Source organism: Macrosteles quadrilineatus, unplaced genomic scaffold, assembly GCF_028750875.1.
Source record: "Macrosteles quadrilineatus isolate MER2022 unplaced genomic scaffold, UCM_ALF_1.0 Scaffold_7__1_contigs__length_78375512, whole genome shotgun sequence".
NCBI classification, from domain to species: Eukaryota; Metazoa; Arthropoda; class Insecta; order Hemiptera; family Cicadellidae; genus Macrosteles; species Macrosteles quadrilineatus.
In genome coordinates this window covers 33682602-33699052 of record NW_026542600.1, presented here as the reverse complement: position 1 = coordinate 33699052, position 16451 = coordinate 33682602, and the positions used below count along the sequence as shown (strand labels likewise).

General features: G+C 32.5%; 1 protein-coding gene across 1 annotated transcript in view; it reads left to right on the top strand.

Annotated features, from left to right (window-relative positions):
- Positions 1-3952, top strand: part of LOC128998909 (cell adhesion molecule Dscam2-like) — a 60398-nt gene extending 56446 nt beyond the window's left edge. The window contains exons 25-27 of the mRNA XM_054425265.1: positions 1049-1189; positions 1708-1820; positions 3486-3952. Of these exons, the coding sequence (XP_054281240.1) occupies positions 1049-1189; positions 1708-1820; positions 3486-3806 (575 nt within the window). The 3' untranslated portion in view covers positions 3807-3952. The remainder of the gene's footprint in view (positions 1-1048; positions 1190-1707; positions 1821-3485) is intronic.
- Positions 3953-16451: the final 12499 nt, after the last annotated feature.

Genomic DNA, 16451 nt, shown 5'->3' with positions numbered 1-16451 from the left:
CAAAGCTCTTTATATATTAGTGGTGTTGATTCATCGTGCATTAAATGTTATGTCAAAACCCAACTTCGTTTATAAACCCGATTGCAATATTAAATTATGTAGATTTTATAAACTGTAGGCGCGTTAGTGACTTCAACGTATATTGTAATACAATCACGATTACTAGAATAACACTGTATAAATACCCCAAAACAAGGTCATCGACTCCAAAGTAAGGATGGATGTCCTGGTCAAAAATTGAAATATAGTTGTTTAATGCATTTCTTGTTTTCTTTTTATTCAGTTAGCAAAACGATGTTCGTATTTTAAGCTGAAAAGATAATGTAGTTTAGGCGTACAATGGAGCGGGATGTCTTTTGGGCCTACTGGCTAATACCAGCTGATTCTATGGCCAGGACCATTTATTTAGCTCAATGATTGTCAAGTAAAATATGACATTCCCCGAAGACAAATATCACACATAAGTTGATCGCTGACGAAAGATGTTTGCATTTGAGTTAAGTGTGTCATAATTTGTTTTGGGATACAGCCCCAATGTCAGTTGTTCTTATATAATATATAAACCTGGGCATTGATCTACCACTCTCATGAGTAGTAGAGAGTCAAAAATCCGAACCAATTGGGACCTCAGGTAGTTCAGATTAGCGCTTTGTTTGGATTTTCAAACAAAGCCTAGAAATGCCTGTTATAGACACATAATTAGGCCTACAGTATTAAAAATACAGTTCTAGGATAGGGGCTACATTGAATGAAATGAAAACAATGATTTTTGTACTTAGGTATTTTCAATACATTACTGTAATTTGTTTCTTGAAAAAATATGTACATTGGAAATAAACAAAATACAGACTGGCTCGGCCCGTTCACTCATTTCTCTGCCGAGCGCCGACTGTTCGGCCCGCGAAATTGTAAAACATCTGTTGTCTCTGTGCTAATTCAATATTTTAAAACTCTCAGGGGTGGTTCGGATTTTTGACGTTTCGGATTTTTTGACGTTCTGATTTTTGACGTTCGGATTTTCGACTCTCTACTGTACTGTGTTCCACAGGAGACTTGGCACAAACCCCAGGACGCATTCTTGAGGAGACGCAATCAACTGCTACGCAAGACAACAAGCACAACCGAGACCAGTACTACGCAACCGTGCGCAAGCTACCACCCTCCCCTGCGCATCTAGAGTGTATACCAGGTACACTATGTGTTAGTAAGAGGCACTACTGTTGAATTAAATCAACAACTTTTACAAAAAGGATGTGGTTCTCGGGGAATTATCATACCATAGATTAATTGTACATCCTATAGTTTGAACACCCTTGTGGGTCAGATAATGACAAGTTCATTTTTTTACGTTTCCTTACTCAAACGTCGACGTCATCGTCATTACGTTATCATTTCGATGATCATTACCATTAGTTTCTTGTGTCTATCTATTTTTCTCTTGGTTTGAAAAAATTAAACACAACAAAGTATAAACTATTTTCTATATTTTCTAATTATTGTAACCTTGTCTGCTGATATTATAGCCTAGGTAAAATAGTTATGATATCAGAACGGTATAGTATCATTATAAATAATCCACTAACAAAACTGTTATTTTATACGCACGTTGTAAATATATAATTTAGAACAAACCCGCACTACATTAGAACTTAAACACCAATATTAGTTTGAAATAAATGTTATTTTAAAACAAAATTATATCCTTAGAATATTCAGAGGACATCCGACCTTACGCTACGTTCCATGTTTCATCCGCAGGGGATGACACGAAACTGCAGACGTTTGCCTATCGGGAGAGCCAGCTGTCGCCGAGCAGGAAGGTAGGGTTTACAGTATGTGGAAACTATCTGTCAACTATCTCTAGTGCATCTATGTGTATAAAGTGTCCAACTATCTGTCACAAGTGTCTAATCCAACTTCGTAGTTTCTGGCCTTTGACGTGAACTCCACACTAAAATATTCACAAGGACATTTAGGTTGTAATGAACTACTTTTAGACTAATTTATATCGGACGGTTTACATTTCGTTTATTAAATACATAAATGATATAAAATAGTCTAGTAAAATCGTTACTATACCAAACCTTTACTTGAGTGACATTTCACGTACAACTTAAGTCATGTCAAAACCTTATTACTTTAGAATATTAATAACAATTAGTTATGGTACAAATCGTAAATCTTATGAGATAAACTTGCTGTAACTAACTTCAAGTATTTACATTAATTAAAATTACGAACTCTTCCAAAATTAAAATTTTTTTCTTCAGCGAAGAAAAGATTTATTTTAAAAATTGGAAAGAGGACCCCGATTCAAGTACAGTCAAAAACTTACTAGGATTTTATTTTAGTCCATCCAAAGCAGTGATTATAGTAGAGTTTTTCTCAAGTTCTGCATGATGTAGGGAACGCCTAGCGGAGTTCTGGATGCATCCCGCAATGTGTAGTCATATTGCATAACCAGCGCCGTGCTGTAGTCACAATATTCGTTGAGTAACCCTAGGCATACAGTTTATAAAGTTTGGTAAATTATATACGGAACTATAACGGTTTGTTTTTTATTTATATTGAGATATTGAGTAATACCATGACAACCTATCACAACATGTTAATACTTGTGTTTTATAATTATTTTAAAATTTAAATACAAATTAGGGAAATCTTATACAACGGGAACATGTTTTACTGAAAATGTGTAAACCAAATTAACCATGGGCTCTAAAATACTATAAAACATTACATACGACCCGGAAATATATTGCTTTTTTAACTGACTACGATCTCCTAAATTAAATAGAATTTCACATCCTCTGTTGAATGGACTAACTTTTATTCTTGATGTAGTAAGGTACAGACCGCTGCGTAAATTTAAGCAGTTACCTTGTACCAGACTATAGAGCTATAGTCTGTGCTTTTACTTATTTCTTTCTATGTTCCTATTCATTTTTTGTATTATATGACTGAACATGTGCATTTTTGACTGCCATTAATGGATTGATGTATATGTTTTGTGCATTAATCGTAATACATTAACGCTGATCTTTTATACTCTATTTAATGTTATTTAATTACGTAATAATGGCGATGCTAATAGCTTTATTGATGTAGTTTGACTTAATTATCTTTTTTATATTTTTTACATGATATGTATATTACACGTTTTCATTTTTTTTTTTTACTTGCCTTTACTTGCTCTAGCTCTAGATGGAGTTGAATCTTTTCAAACGATAGGGTTCTTTAATGCTTAAGGTTTTCTTGCCTTTCTGAAAGTATGTATCTCTATGACATGGATTATTTTTTTCATCTTAATCCCTAATCCTTATCTATATTTCTCTTCATCTCTATCTTTACCTTACTACAAATGTTGTATTTTAATATTGTATGCATGCATCATGTCCCTAGCCCCACTTTTTCATCTACCTGACATTCCCCATTGGAGAAAATAAACTAAAACTACAATTTTAAACTTCTGATTATTTGTCTAGTCAACAACGCGTGTCACAGACGATTACTGCAGGAAAAAGTCGCGGCAGAGATTAAACGAAGACTACGACAGCTACGGGTCCGAGTCTGACACCGAACCAGGGAATTCTAGCAGAGGGGAGTCGACCAACCAGCTGGACGAGAGAGGGGGATTTCACGTCCACGGGGGTCGCAAACACTCGGGGAGCTCGGTGCCACATGAGCCCCTCTACCCGGAGTGGGGGCATGCGCAGTCTCCTAGTCATACTAGAGCGCACGCTCAGTACCAGCGCAGGTACTACCACCTACAGCAAACCCAGGCGCTGCCTCGACCACGAGACTGAACTCAAACACACACTTCAACTAGTCCATCTAACTCTTGTGTTTAATTTAGTTTTATTTTGAGGTCACAAGCTACCAGTATCAAAAATGCTCCCTTGTACATATGACTCTTTGCACTTACTTCAGTGTTCACAATTTTGTAAACTTTTAAGTTTGTATAATGAATTGGAAATCCACAAAATTAATGTTTAGATAATAATGAGTTTTCATAGTTACAACGGGTTTATGGTAAAATCGTCATTCTGCACATTAGTTTGAAAATTCTCAAAAAAGGTATATGGAATCTTATAAAAACCAAATTGAGAACACGACAGAGAAAATAACTAATTACACACCAACTCTGTAGTAAAATCTTGTTGAATAGATACAAACTGTAACTCTGAGTCAAGCAAGGAAAGCAGACACTGGATTTTACTGTACTCTCACTTCAGTTTTCTGTTAAGGAATTGGTACAGATTAAGGACCACACCACGATGCTAGGCCATGGATGTAACAGGTTTTATGATGTCAAATCAATATCTCAAGCTAATTATTCGCTCGGCCTAAATACTTCACTGAATTTATTGTCCTCTTTTTTTTAACGGAAATTGTATTTCTCCTGGTAGGCCACGCAACAAATATTCCTAACGGCAACTTGCTTAGAACGTAAACCACACCAACCCTTGTCTTGAATTCAATACAAATTCAATTTACTGTACTCCATTCTTCCGTATGGTAGGTTGATTTAGTCTATTTCAACAATTATTTCAACGAATAGAATATTGCAGCAATTTTACAAAGACACTGAAGACCTATAATTTGTTTTAACTTATCATATAATAAAAAGAAACGTGTTTGCATTAATAAATTAAATTGAGTTATTTCAAAGTACTTGAGATTCTCTATACTTATTTCAAAATAATTACAATCACTGAACATCTGAATCACGTTTTAGAGAATAGAAAAACTTTAATTTTAGTTACAGCCTGGATTTTGGGCATTTAACTCTCGTATACATTTAAAAGGCTTTCTGATATTAAAGATAAATTATTTAGGACCTTACGAGAATACTTGATGTATTAAATAACTAACTCTTACCACAGAGAACGTAAATTTTTACCTTTACGACCTGTGTGGCTTACTGTTACTATTTCCATTTTATTTATTCAGAACTTTGTCGGTTTTCGATGGAAAGGTGCATAATTGAGGTTATTATATGCTACCGATAAGTATGTGTGATGTATTTTTTATATTTTTTTTTATGATTAAATTAAATAAATTTCCAAACAAACTCGCATTTAAGGTACATTTATTACATAGCCTTCTTATATAAATAATATGGTAATTGGGGTTAGACTCTTAATAATTGTTATTTCATATTATTAAAAATGTATTAATATAATATATAAAATATAAAATAATATAATCAAAATGAAAAATAATAGACATTTATGTATAATATCATATAATCAAAATTCATATTATTTAAATCCTATTTCGAAGATTCATAGATTCAGACGTTCGTGCCTAAATTATTTCTGAAATTTAAAAAATAGTTAATAAAATTCATATTATTATATTAAAATTCTGCATCCAACATTTTAAACGTGTGAATATGAATAATTGTAGTAAAATGTATTCGAATTCATTATAAATTAGTTTTTTTCTTCCTTCACGATTTTGAGTTATTATTTCTGTGGTGTGCCTTACGAAACCACGTTTTTGGCCGTGTATTATTAGTTTTTATTAATTTAACAGCCAATATAAAATTAGGCATATTTGATCATATTAGACTATATATGCTATCAGTTTCAGTTATTTAGGGGGTGTGTTATTTTCGTGCAGAAGAATACACGAGTTTCAATAAATTAATTGTACCCCTAAGAGTCATCCTTATAAAGTTTTAGTTGATATGAAGACATTGTTTTTGCGATTTTATGCTATCTTTTATACTTAGCTCTTATACTTATCATAAGTTTGGTTCACTTCAAGTATTATTAGACATTTAAACACAAAGTTATGCTATGAAGATAACGTATGTCAACTACTTATACGTATGATATCATGTTAACATCAAACTATCTAGTTACACAAGGCCGTTTGACCGTTGTCATAAAAGTCCTATGTATTTTATACACCTTATAGAAATACCAAAACTACTCGAAGGGAGAGCCCGATTTTTACTATTAAAATATTTTGTTTACAACAATGAGTTTTTCGCTCATTATTTTGCTCACAACAAAGGGATCACTTTAATATAAACATGTGTATAGGATCGGCATTAGTCTTTTGTAGGTTCTTTGTATTTTTGTAAATAATGTTGGACACGAATAGAGCTTGAAGAATAATGGACATGGTGTAAAGATATCAGAAATTGTTGGTTTATAACTCTAGCGAGTAATAAAGTATTTTAACGTTTGTGATATTTATATTGACACGAATGGATACAGTTTTAATATATATATGTACATGTTATGTATATTTCAAATTAAAACTTTATAACGTGTTATAAGAAGGATTAGAATCAAAATTAAGGTTACCCAATGTTATCTTACTACATTAGCTCTGCGCTGTTGTATTTCTGTTCAAATGTTATGTTAACGCATTGTTGCTGTCACGAGAGCTATCTATTTTACTGTGTTATGTGAATAGCTGTTACAGAAGCCATGTTAAAGCTAACAAGACCCCACACTTTATATTAAGTCCTTAAGCACTTTCATGTTTAAATGTTTATACGTTACAGAAAATGTTACATACAACAGTAAGTTTAAGTGTTTTCCATTTTACTTTCTGGTTTTCCTTTTAAATAAACACTAAACTTCCTGAATTATGGGTGTAAAAATATTAATTACTAACCAAAATGGTGAATCAAACTAAATTTCGTTATTAAGAATTGCGGGTTTATGACCTAATGTCAATTAATTGACAATTTAAAAACCAAATTGTAATCCATTTTTAGTATCCTAAACTACGTAAGAAATATTAGACATTAATACCTTTATTTCCTATGGAGTGAGCTGGTCTAGACCATGGTTAGAGCGCGGGACCAAGCTCCCCGGTTAAAATCCCGCCCATTAACAAATGGATTTTATCGAAGTGACAATGCCGCAAACCCTAGGTCTAGCCTGAAGTAATGTGAAAAATAATCCCGGGCTCGTGCCTAGCGTCCTACGACAACAAATATATCTCTTTTTCCTGCCTTTTTCATATTTCACAAATCATAGATATCTCGAGTATTGAGGCTTGAAACCTAATTGAAACCGTATATAAAAATGGCCAGCCGTTGCATGGTTTTAGATTTAAAATTCCTAAAATGAACTAAAATGTGGACTAGCCTAAATGCATTTATTTTGTGAGAGGAAATCAGAAAACTTTGTGGAAAACACTTAAACCTACTCCCAAACAGGTGTCTTTAAATAAAACGTGTTTATTTTCTTAAGACTATCAATTTATCAATAAAAATGTGCCGTTGATATTGGTGTATAACTTGTTTAAGACGTACAAAGCATATTGGCCATCTGTATGGATCTTATTATTTCGCAGGAAGAGATTTAGTTGTATTTCGGTTTCTATAGATACCGAAAACAACTACATCTCAGGAACACACTACATGTGAATACAGTTTTCTCCAATGTGAATTACTTTGATTAATAGTATTTTCTTCGTATTACTGTATTGTTTATTTTTATTTGTTGTAAACTAATTAAAACTTTAAAAAATATAGCTGTGTAGGCCTACATTGATACACCAGTATTACGTATAATTCCACTGTACTGTACCAATATCGAGTATAAGTTGATAAACGAGTCTCTGTCTATCACAACAATTTACAGAATCGATGTAGTTCTGGAAAAACACTTGTGGTTTGTAATACAGTCTCACACATGTAAACAAACATTTGAATGTTTAATCTGCATAATAAAATTGAATATGGTCTAAAACTGTTTTAGACCAACGGTATAAATCTGACTTTACAGTTAAGTTTGTATTTTACTCAGTACCTATTGCAGTTATGTATATTTAAGTTATTGCCAGAGTCATTCTTTTTTAAAGGGCGATGTTTTCGTGAAGAATTTTGTCACACGAATGATTTTGAGTGAGTTTATTATGGTAAAGATTCTTATAATAACATTATTTACTCTTTCTAAAGGGTCTGGTTTAATTTTAGTGAACTTAAGTTATAAAACAGCGATAAGATCACAAAAAAACGTTTAACTTGTAATTTAGCACTGTGTTAGACATTGTCAGCATTACTAAAAACAATTATTGTTAACGATAGTATTATAATCATAAGACTGACTCCTGTTTTGGATTTACCTAAGAAAACTTTTTCGACTAAAATAAATCTGATGTTTACGCAATTAGCATGTATAACAGAGGAAACATTAACTTGTCGGTTAAATGTTTTGTTCACTTTCAGTTGAGTCATACAAGTATAACAGTGTGAACGTCTTTTGTCTGTGAGTGTAAGATTATTTTTTAAATAAAATTTCAGACATATTGTGTTTTTTTACCTATGACCTAAGCACAATTATTGATGACTTTTAGAACCCTCGGGTGGGGGGGAGTGACCAATCCATCTTTGTTCCAAGTAAGCTGAGGCACTTATTGCAATAACAAACACTCTAGGACTTGTATTAATGGACCTACCGCTGAATCCATTTCGCTGCTCAACAACAAAAATTGTTGGCACTTTCATAATTGCCACTGCAAGACCTTCTATAAAAGAATGGTGTAAACCCATAACCTCTTGCAAAGTCAAAATGGTTACTACTTCCGGTTATGTGCAGATTTTCTTTGTCTACACTAATGCGTTTCAGAACGTTTTGAAAGTTATTTAATACAAATAAAGCAATTACAAGCAAAACGTTGCCCTCGTAGATTTATTTAGCACTACAAAACTATCAGAAATCAATTTATGAGATTGGCAAAACCTAGTTATTGTTTTAAATATCGCCTTTACAAACTAGGTTACCTAGGTTACCTAAGTTTCCTAGGTTACCTAAGAAGTCCTGTCGAGAACTGCAAGGTCTTCAATCAAATCCCAAGGCATCATTTTGTAGACAGGAAAACACACTTATGTAGAAAGCCCGTTTTCACATTAAAATACTCATGTTTAAAAACATCCAGTTGTTGGTATATTAAATCTTCCAGATTTCGGAGGATGAGTAAGTAATGTGTGCCTTCAGTAGACGCTGTACTGTACTGTTCAGTGACAACTGTACTCTGACATATCCATTTAACTCCCAATCCTCCTAAAACATATAACAGCGTCCGGCTCCGGCTCCTTGCTTTGCTGTAATCGCTCCACGCACGGGCGCTTAGTCTATGTGGACGGGCAAATGCAAGGTTAAAAGAGGCCGCCAACCTCTTTAAAATATATTTACATATATATATATATATATATATATATATATATATGCTCAGAGACTTTTTCGCAAATTTAAATACATTGAGCTTGAGAATCATGATCTATTTAATATAATTCTAAATACGTTAAAGAAATATCTAAAAAATCATCTTGAATTTAATTGACAATCAGTCCCACACAACTATTGAAGAGGAACTGGTTTTACTGAAATAGAATTAAATAAAAATATGTGTTTCACTATTTAAAGCAATTAAAAACACATACTTTAAGTATATGACTTAAAGGAAAATTACAAGTCATAAATGACAAATTGATATTGGCAATATTAAAATGAAATATTGGCTCGGACAATATATTATGTTTAAACAATTTTGTAACACAGTGATATGGTTGACAATAAGATTGTCATAACCATGGGCGCTTAAGAGTTATATGGAAGTACATACTGTATAAATATTTTTGTATATAGGAATAGGATATTCACTCACAGGAAGGCTGAATAAGAAATGCATAATAATGTGAAATTATAAACAGGTTTGAGTGGCGTATTATAGTCCTCGCCACCCTAACTTGAGGCAGCCCAAGGCCGCACGCCGTATATCTAGTGCGACCTTGGGCTGCCTCAAGTTAGGGTAGCGAGGACTATAGTAGTGACGTCATGGAGTGTTGTTTATCTTTTCATCTAGTGAATTCAGTATTAAAATAGTTTTAGGGTTCATTTTTGCATTCAAATACATCCATCTAAATACATCTAAGTGAAAAAAAGTTTTGTGTACCCAAAAATGATTGAATAGTCTTTGCACTACGAGCGTGTATGCGTTGTATTCCACATTCTTCGCCCTGCTCAACTCTATTAGAGCTTGTTTTTAGGCATTTTCACACAGAATGCCTAAACAGTATACTAGGCATCATGTTGACGAACCCAGCGTCAAGAAAATGTGGACCGACATCCGAGACTTCAGCTTCCTCTGGACTACTAATGCGTTTACGAGGAACTTGAATTTGCTAAAAGGTTAGGTTCCCGCAGGAGGTGGGGTACATGGTTATCTTTGTTTCGATAGTATGTTGACGGTTTGTGGTAATAATTAGGTGAGTTTGGTGGAACTTATTACTAAATATATACTCATATAGTTTTGCTATTTGAAATAACTCCATCTTAGGATGAAAAAACTGTCTCAAATGTTTCAAATTAAATTAAATAAAAATTGTTATTTAATTTAAGTATCTAAATTTTTGAAGAAGCTAAACAAACCCATCATTTTAGTTTTACATTTCAAGCATGAAGGAAAGGGAATATATTATTTGACAAAAGTATATTTTTATCACAAAATGTGTTATTCTATGCATTATTGGAACGGCGACACATTTCTCCAGTAAGGCTTCATGTAAACTATGCCTGTGGAACACTTTCTCTAGAGTGCTTTTTTAAACAGAGAAGAAGAAGATAAATTAGATAAATTAAGCTCATCACTCAATGTCCCACCTGGTTCGATCGCGAACTGTTCTCTCGGTGAATAAAATGGTAATCTCGGGAAAACATACTACCTCAAGTTTCTGATTTGTGTTAATTGTAGGGTAGCATGTTTATTTTACCAATTAATTGTTAATCCTTAAAAATTAATTAGGCTCTGCAATGCATAATAGTAGATTTTGAGGGGATTAATCTACCCCCCCTTGCATTACGCAGTTTCTGTTGCTGTTGAAGTTCTTATAGAATTTAAATAAAATTACTTCACTTTTGGAAATAATTATACATGTTACCTAGTGTAACACAAGAATATATTTTTGTTGTGCAATTAAATGTGTATAAACCTCTGTGCAGAAACTTGTAATAAGTTATATAATACAATATATTCTTGTATAAAAGCTTCTTAAAAACAGGGGTTACATATCCTGCTTAGTGGTTAATTATAGATTGTTCCCAACCACATAATATTAGGATTGCTTTCATAGCAGTGAAAGCCAACTGAGCGGATCATGTTTCATGGTTTTTTATAAAAGTATTTTTTTAAACAAAGTTTATCTAGATAAAATAAAACTATTCCATCAATTTCAATTATCAGTTTGTCTCTAAACTATTTACATCCATAAAAAGTATCACAAGTAAAGATGTGGACATCACATACATATCCTTTGCATTGATATATTTCTATCCTTTTGCTAATGTCATCTAGTGAACCCACAGTTCTTGTTGAGCAAATCAACATATTCTCAATCTTCGCCATATTTGGCAATTCAGACCAAGCTAAACCTGCCCGAATCCATATGAAAAACATGAATTTGATTTAGTCGACATTGGCGCACTCAAACGTTTCCACACGAAACACGCATCGAATGGGGTTCAAATTTCACCATAGGATGAGAAGTTTACCTAAACTATTTAAAGTCAATAAGACCGCATGTACATAATACTGTAGCCTATTTAGATAAATATTGATTTGAAAATACTTTGCTAGCTTCTGAATCATATAATTGTTTTAATTCTTTTAAAATGTAATAATTTTAATCAGTAAAATACTGCACCGATTGGATCAGTTGTGGTTTCCAAATGTACTGTAATAATTCCTCAGTATCATTTGATCAGTGGTAATCATTGGAATATTTTTCGTCTGTATTGTGTTTAGGTCAAGTTTCATGTGCGAGGCAAAGCCGAGGAAAATCACTTTTTGTACGAGCTATGAAAGATTATTTTCATCACGACGCAAAAATACATACATAAAGAAAAACCTAAGTACCTAAACCTAAGTAATATTAAAACTATCAGTGAATATATGAAAGAAAATTTGTATAGCAAACTTAGATAACAACTAAAAAAATAGCTCAAAGCTCAAGGTTATGTTTATTGTGCGTTTTCATTGTTGGTAGCACCTACTCCTTCGTTTATAAGTGGGTGTGATACTTTGAAACATCCACATCTTCTTTTGGCTTTATACCACCCTTTATAATTGAAAATCTACTTTACAACGTAGATGCTTATTGGTCATAGATTTCTCAGATAAGTATATTATTAAATAATTCTTCATTTACTTTATTTGGTTCTGTGTTTTATAGTTTGCACCAGTCCAGTAAACGTTCTGTATTCCTCTTCAAATATTTCCCGAGTTTTATCTGGCGGAAGGTTTCCTAGTTATCTTTGAGGATTTTTTTCATAAAATCTTCAGGAATATTAGACATATTTTGATCAATTTAAAACATGCACTATGCTAATAATACACCAACGCAAAACACAAACTAGGCTAATGCATGTTTCTGTATACATTTAGATTGTGCAATAACGAAAACAGGTTATTTAAGTCACAAAACATTAGCGTGCGTAAGGGGTAAATGGAAAATTAACCGAAATCGAGGGAAATTAAATTTAGAGCGAGGATTCATTTTTGACCAACTAATCAGCTCTAAATTAGAGCTTGGGAAACAACTACTATCTTTGATATCAGCTGTTATCGAAAATAGCTTATTTCGGTACGCAGTGATGAAACAGCTTTAATTTGCAACTGTACAAGGTTGCTGCAAAATGTAAGACACCAACGTTTAAGAATTACTTGAACTACTCAATACTAGGCCAACAACATTTACCCGGTTATATTCTGAGGTGAATGTGTAACATCTGAAAATCAAGGTTGGGACAGGACCATTTCAGTTGGATCATTCATAGGGCTGGTCTGAAAGTATCTCTATCTCTACTTAGTCTACACGTCGATCCTTTTAAAATTCGTCGAAAAACATTTACGAGTGTTCTCTGAGGTTGAAGAAATGTTAAATGTGTAGAAACCCCCTCTTAACTGCCCAATGGGTTACGCCCGGAGAACTAAACTCTGCACACGTTATATAGTGTTAAAGGGTGAATTTTGGTTGATGTGACAATACCTACCCAGGACCCAAAAATGGGGATTTTGAGGTCAGTTCAAAAATGTTAAAGCCTCACCTTGTGATACCTCATTCTAAAGGTATTTATTATGAGGTATTTATTTATAACGAAAAACCTTCCTATGTATTAAGATGCGTTTTCAAATGGCCGCGATGTTGCACTGGGTTACCATGGATGCATCTAAATCGCACTAATATTCTTCTTTTGCAAAGGTTTTAAAATCAAGTGTGACTCAGTGGGGCTTTACTTTAAAATATTTGTGTGCCAAAAATATCCCATTTTGGGGTCTCGGACGAAATTGCCGCATGACCAAAAATTTCAAGTTCAGACCATATACAGGAGTGCACAGTTTAGTTTACATTGTATAACCCGTTTAAACATACGGAGTATCCATACTTTTGCCTCAGCCTGTATAATGAACCATTGTTAGTCTTTCCGAGTATTAACCAAGTGTTAGCTGAATCAGCTTTAGCATGGATAAGAGGAATGGATTTAGCTTTGCAACGTTAGGAACAGTGTTACTGAACATTTGTTTTGTTATTTTTCAGAACCATATTTTTAGGAATTAGCCTAACACAAATCTTTGAACTAATAAAATTGGCCATCGATACTTTGATCACTTTCTGGTAACTGGCTAGAATTACCGTGTTATTAATTTAGTACATAGATTTTTTGATCACTTATGAAATAATATTTCTAATATTTAAACTAGTTTGATACAGATAAAGATTAAATGAAAAGGAAAAGGAATCACGATCGATGTTGGAAGATTGGAAGAAAGACTTAACAATTTTAAACTCCTGAATAAAAATAAAGCTAATTAATTAATTCGTGTTTTGAAGTTGATTTTCTGAAATTTATTAAAATTCATTTTTAAACCCTTGATAGATCTTTTTTCAAACAGCTTGATAATATACAATATAAAATATACAAAGCTAAAATAAAACGTCTTTATGATAAAATTCCACAAAGAGTGTAAAAGTATATCAACACTGAGCGTGCTTAAATATATCTTCCCCCGTCTTCGTGAACTAAGTGAAACTAATCTAACATATATATTATATAGTGATCATCAAAAGTCAAATAATTCCAAATGATAGGATGGATTTTCAGTACAACAAAGAGAAGGGAAGAGGGTTGGTTTAATAAAGTTGAGCAAGGAATTGTATGGAATTCCAATGAGAACGCGTGGAATTCCTACTTCATAGCACACCTTCCGGCCAAGTTTTGCCCACAATGTTTTAATCTTAACCCAATGGCATACCGACGGAAACTTCTGTTACGAAAATACGTAAGTACTTAGGCAAACTACTTTTATATGGTGAACTATGTGGCATCATCAATATTTCAGATTATGCGAAGGGAACAAAACAATGTAATGGGGAACAGTGATAGATTAAGTAACTGAGCTGCAATAACAACTTTATAGCAGCAATAAACAAAATGATGTATAATGTTATTTTATTTCTTTTTTTTTATTAAATAATTAAGTTGATTGTAACTGAAATGACAAATTATAATTTGACCCTGTCAGTATTAAAGATTGAGCATCGGAAATAAAATTGTTTGACTAATAAAAAATGCTATTAAAGTGTATAGCATCGTGTATAATAAAGTGTATAAACTTTGATACATAAGTGTAGGCTATATATCATTATTTAATTTTATTATTTTCTAATACTGCATTTCACTTTTCTGATATGCTAAATAATGTGACCTTCGCAGAGATATAGATTGACGAAAGGAAATTAAAGATATGTAAAGTAACCTGTATACTGTATTAAAGCAATACGAGTTTCTATCCATACATATTAGCGATTGGTTTGTTTTATTATTTTTAAATTACTGTATTCTATTTCAGCCATACGAGTATCTACTCTTTAATTTTAAAGATTAGAAATATTGTATTGAAATATTACTAAATTTGAATATAACTGACAAGTTTAATCATTAACTATAAATTAAAAGTGTAAAAGCTATATTTATTCTCATTTTACATTTAATTTCACAACAGTTGTGTACTTAAATAATTTTATTTTATATTTAGAATAAATTCTAGAATAAGTCCACACAATGGAATCCAATGTACTCGTTCAATACATTCTCATGCAAGAGTTGATTTGGGATTGTTGAAACATCATGTATTATATGAAATACACTCGACAGTAAAGGCTTGGCCTTTAATTTTATATATATATGATTCGTAAATAGTAGATATAATATGATGGTTTTACCCCACTTTCGGCACGTTTTTCCCATGTTATTCTTATGGCCACTTTATTAAATACCCTGCCCACGGCCTATACAAGCCCATACAAATGTTCAATACTATTGTACAACTCCATAAACATTTAAAATCCACATTTATTCCCATGTATATTCTCAAAATCACCGACTTAACAGTGCGAGGTTTGCACAAGATATCGGGCGCGCTCCCGACCGCGGCAATGCTTCTGATCCCCAGCAATGACAAACTAAATGTCTTATGAAAAAATGTTTTGAACAAAAATTGAGGAACATCTAATCATCTATACTTTTCCCCCTGAAAGTTTTTCTCTGACCGAAAAATAAAAAAAATCCTCACTTACTTACTTTTTCATGTTTACTCAGAGTAACCTTTTTATCACTGGCACAAATTAAGTTATATTTATACTGTATTAAACAGTAGTTCATGTAGAATTTTAATATATAAATTTCATGCTGTAAATATTTTTATTAGAAGCTAGACAAATGTGTAAGTGATAGGAGGTCATCACTTTGAACATCATCACGCCCCCGACAGTGCCGTGCTGGCAACGCCTGGAGTTTGTACCCATTGAAATTATATTACAGTATAACATATTTACATACAAAAGAAACTGGTAAATGGTATCCATTAAAATTGTTTTAAATTTTTAAACTTTTTATGCTGTATTATTATATTATTATATTATATATATTATTATATGTTGCATACAACCAAAAGTAATAAAATATTTGCCTGATGTTGGTAGTTGTATAATTTATAACCTGAATATAAAACTGGAATCTGGTAATCTTTACTTCCAAATTGAGGTTTACTTGTTGTTACTACACAGTTCGTCAACTTTGTCTCATATGTAAGCCAAATATCATACACATTTAAATTTAATTTAATGTTTGATGAGTTATGACTATTGTCAAAACCGGATCCCCTAATTTACCCCTAATTTATTTAGTACATGCCTGTTCTGTTTATTTTTTTCAACAGCTGATGAAATAATCGCATCAACTGTCGAAGATCTAAGTAAAAAAAAATAATCTGGTATAAAACGCGCAAAACGTGCTTCATATTGTAATCCATTGCTTTTCAGTTTTAATTCCTTTCAAGCAAATCTCTAATCTACGGTTATATCAGTAAGGTTATTATAAAAGCAATGTGTATTGAAAAGAAGTTTATTTTGGTTTATC